The 3,474-nt window shown below is 41.3% G+C and overlaps 1 protein-coding gene across 3 annotated transcripts in view; it reads right to left on the minus strand.

Annotated features, from left to right (window-relative positions):
* LOC107104349 (serine/threonine-protein phosphatase 2B catalytic subunit gamma isoform-like) overlaps positions 1–3,474 on the minus strand; it is a 55,545-nt gene that overhangs the window by 39,606 nt on the left and 12,465 nt on the right. For all 3 annotated transcript variants that reach the window (XM_015404340.1, XM_015404339.1, XM_015404338.1), the window contains exon 2: positions 2,088–2,212. In XM_015404340.1, the coding sequence (XP_015259826.1) occupies positions 2,088–2,212 (125 nt within the window). The remainder of the gene's footprint in view (positions 1–2,087; positions 2,213–3,474) is intronic.

Raw genomic sequence — 3,474 nt, forward strand, 5'->3', positions numbered from 1 at the left:
GTTTTGGTATAAAGGGGGTTCACAGGAGGAAACCGTCAGTTCTCCTCCAGACTTCATCCCCATCATAGGGTGAGCCAGAAGGTGAGTGATGGATCCTCCCTGCGTTCACGCAAAACCACCAACACACTTCCTAGCAGACATGATGCTCAATCAGCTGCCACCAAAAACCTTCTTTCTTTCTTTTTATTTTTTTGGCAGGCGGTAAACAGCAGCAGGTTCATATTGCAATCGAATTAATCTTTTTCTGCAGGCCAGGCGCCTCCAGGCGCGTCGCTGCCCCCCTCAGGACACTGGCTTGTGCATCATTTCATGGGCATTACGCTGCTGTGTGTTATGCATAAGTTAGACTGTCGTTGGTCATAAGTTCTGGACTCATTATGAATACTCTATGTATACGCCCAAAATTGAAAAAAAAATACATAGAAAGTTCAGTGTATGCCAGTTCAGTGGATGTCAGGCAGACGCTGGATAATTCGGCAAGATGTGACTGGCCCTTTAAGAACCCGATATGATATGAGGACAAACCATACATAATTATATCACCTAATTTGTACCGTAGAATGCTAAAAAAGACTTGATCAAGTTATTTTACTGAAACAGAGAACAAAAGTCAACAACAAAAAATAAGAGAAAAACTGATTCAAGTAATGTGACCCCACAGAGTTACAGGAACTCCTCGTTGAACCCCGCAGCCCTGAGCGCTACACACCACATCAGAGGTAACATGTTTTGAGCGTCAGCTGGTTCACATGCAGATTCTACAAAGGTCAATGTCAGGAGGAGCTTTGGCACGTTTCAACGCCGTAGACGCCAGAAGTTGAAAATCAGAACTTTTGTAGCTAGACGATCGTTTCAACCAATCAGAGAAGCTGATGAAGGATCTGTCAGGGAGACGGAAACGCCATCCAGGCAGTGATTTCTGCAGAACTCTCAGTATAAACACTGGACTGGACTCCCAACACTGAGGCTCTGGATCAGGAAGGTCAGAGCAGACTATTCCTGCTGAGGAGACTGAGGTCTTTAGGAGCGCTCCTGAAGACCTTCTATGACTGCTGTAGCATCAGCCATCTTCTATAGAGCTGTCTGTCGGAGCAGTGGCTTATCTGGAGCTGAGAGGAAGCGGCTGGATCAGCTGATCAGGAAGATCAGCTGTGATTGGATGCCCTCTGGACTCAGTGCAGGAGGTGAGAAACAGACGGATCCTAAATAAATGAACATCTCTGTTGGATAATGTCTCCCCCCCCATGCATGAAGCTGGTGCTGAACTGGAGAGCTCCTTCAGTGGCAGCCTGCTGCACCTTAAATGCACCAGGGAGCGTTATCACAGATCCTTCCTCCCAGCAGCTGGAAGACTTTATAACAGAGGTCATGGATTAGCGGACCAGATGCGGACCCAACCCGATTTAAAACATTTATTAATTACTGCAAGTTGTCTGACGACAGTGTCTTCACGTCACTTGCTCCTCTTCTCCTGTTAATACGGTAAAGCCCTGGGGAGCGTCCGGCTCCAGGCTGCACGTGATCGAAATTAACCAATGAGCTGTCAGTCTGGGTTGCTGCTGCTGCTACTTTGTCTCCATTCAAACCCGAGTGTAAAGCCCTCTGCTCTCATTAAGACAGAAAAAAAACAATAACAAACACTCAGTTCAGGTGTTTCATAAAAAAAAGTGAGTCAGGAAATTGTCTATATACCAAACTGAACGATTGTTGTTCTCTACTTCAAAAATAATTTTGATTTTAAAATGTAAAAACTTTCTATCTTTTATACTTTTTATTTAAAAAGTCAATATAAAACATGGATGCGTAAAAACCTTGTTTTATTTCAGTGTTAAATTCTGTTTAAAGTAACAGATTATAATAAAAATGTTTCCGGACCTTTACTGGTTGATGATTTTCTTTATTCGTACCCCGATGATTTTTAATTGGTTAGCCCCGGTATAGAACATTTTTAAATGTAAATGATTAAAGAAGAACCAAAACAGGCCAACTGGTGATTAGATTCATGCACATTCACCTCACCGACGGTTAAAGTGTTTGATTACGCCTGCAGACCTCCTCACTGTGGGTCGGTTGCAGCAACAGCTTACCTCGATGCTGAAGTAGCCTCGATCCACGTAGTCACCGAGGAAGAGGTACCGCGTGTTACTGGGTGATCCGCCCACTTCAAACAGCTTCATGAGGTCGAAAAACTGTCCGTGAACGTCACCGCATACTGCCAAGACATAAACACGCAGAACTTCATCATTCAGTTACTAATACCTGCTGGAAGATAACTGCAATGAGACCTTTTAGATGGAAACATGATCATTACACTTCTTTGGAAGACATAAAGAACACAATTAACAGCTATAAACATAATAAATAACTGGTTTACAGATTTTACTGTATGTGTTTATGTTATATGATGGAGCATTAGCAGGTTAGAGATTTTTTAGTCATAAAATTACAATAATAAATTTGTAAAATTATGAGAATAAAAGCATAATATCTCATGACTTTATTGTGATAATGTTTTGACTTATTCTCTTATTAAAAAAAAAAATAAAAATCTACATTCTTGCCCTAATACTCAGCGCTATGACCGTAATATTCAGGGCAGGAATTATCCTTGGTTTTAAATGTTCACTTCAAAATCTGAAACTTCATCTCCTTTAATTTCTCAATTTTTCACAGATTCTGCCCCTAAACTAGGAATCAAAAGAGACGATGATGCTTACAGCAAATGTTTGGTGTGCCTTTGGCCAATATTAGCAGGAAATGAGTCTACAGTCATCTCCGTTTTAGGCTCTCCACCCGTGTTTTAAATGGATTAGCCTGTAATTAGGTTACAAAACTGGAGAAATCTTGTATTTAGAGCAGGTTTGTTCTGAGGATGAGGTTCTGTCTCAGTGAGGTTATCCAGGAAAAAAAGGTTCAATAACAAAAGATAGATAGAAGTTGATGGACGAGGCTGTAGATGAAATAAATGTGTTTTAAAGAGCAGGGCAGTAATTTGTGTGGAAACATCAGCCCTATAAGGGATCTCTGTGTGGGAGGGATTTAACAACATCTCTGCTGCTCCACATTAAATGAACATATATTCTGGCTCAGTATGGAGCTTCCAGCATTTCACAGGCAGCCATGAACAAAGACGACCCACTTCTGTCTAATAAACAAGAAATAACTGCAGTTTGACGACAGCCTGCAACACAAACACCATCGCTGCACGGCTGAGGCGGCGCCGCTGCACAAGCTGAGGAGATCATTTAGGTTTTGATTAAGTGCAAGAATATCTAAGGCATTTAAGATGTCAGAGAGATATTCTATTCTATAATCAAGTTAGTGGGTTAAAGGATTAATGTGTATTTTCCTTATTCTTAAATACATTTAACATGTTCATCCATTAGATCGTACATTAAGTGTTGTTTCAGTAGACCGATCCCGGGTCTAGCTGGTACAGAGACAAAAATAAAGATTCAGAAATAAGGGATTCGG

Source organism: Cyprinodon variegatus, unplaced genomic scaffold (assembly GCF_000732505.1).
Source record: "Cyprinodon variegatus isolate N-32 unplaced genomic scaffold, C_variegatus-1.0 Scaffold1704, whole genome shotgun sequence".
In the NCBI taxonomy this organism is placed as follows: domain Eukaryota; kingdom Metazoa; phylum Chordata; class Actinopteri; order Cyprinodontiformes; family Cyprinodontidae; genus Cyprinodon; species Cyprinodon variegatus.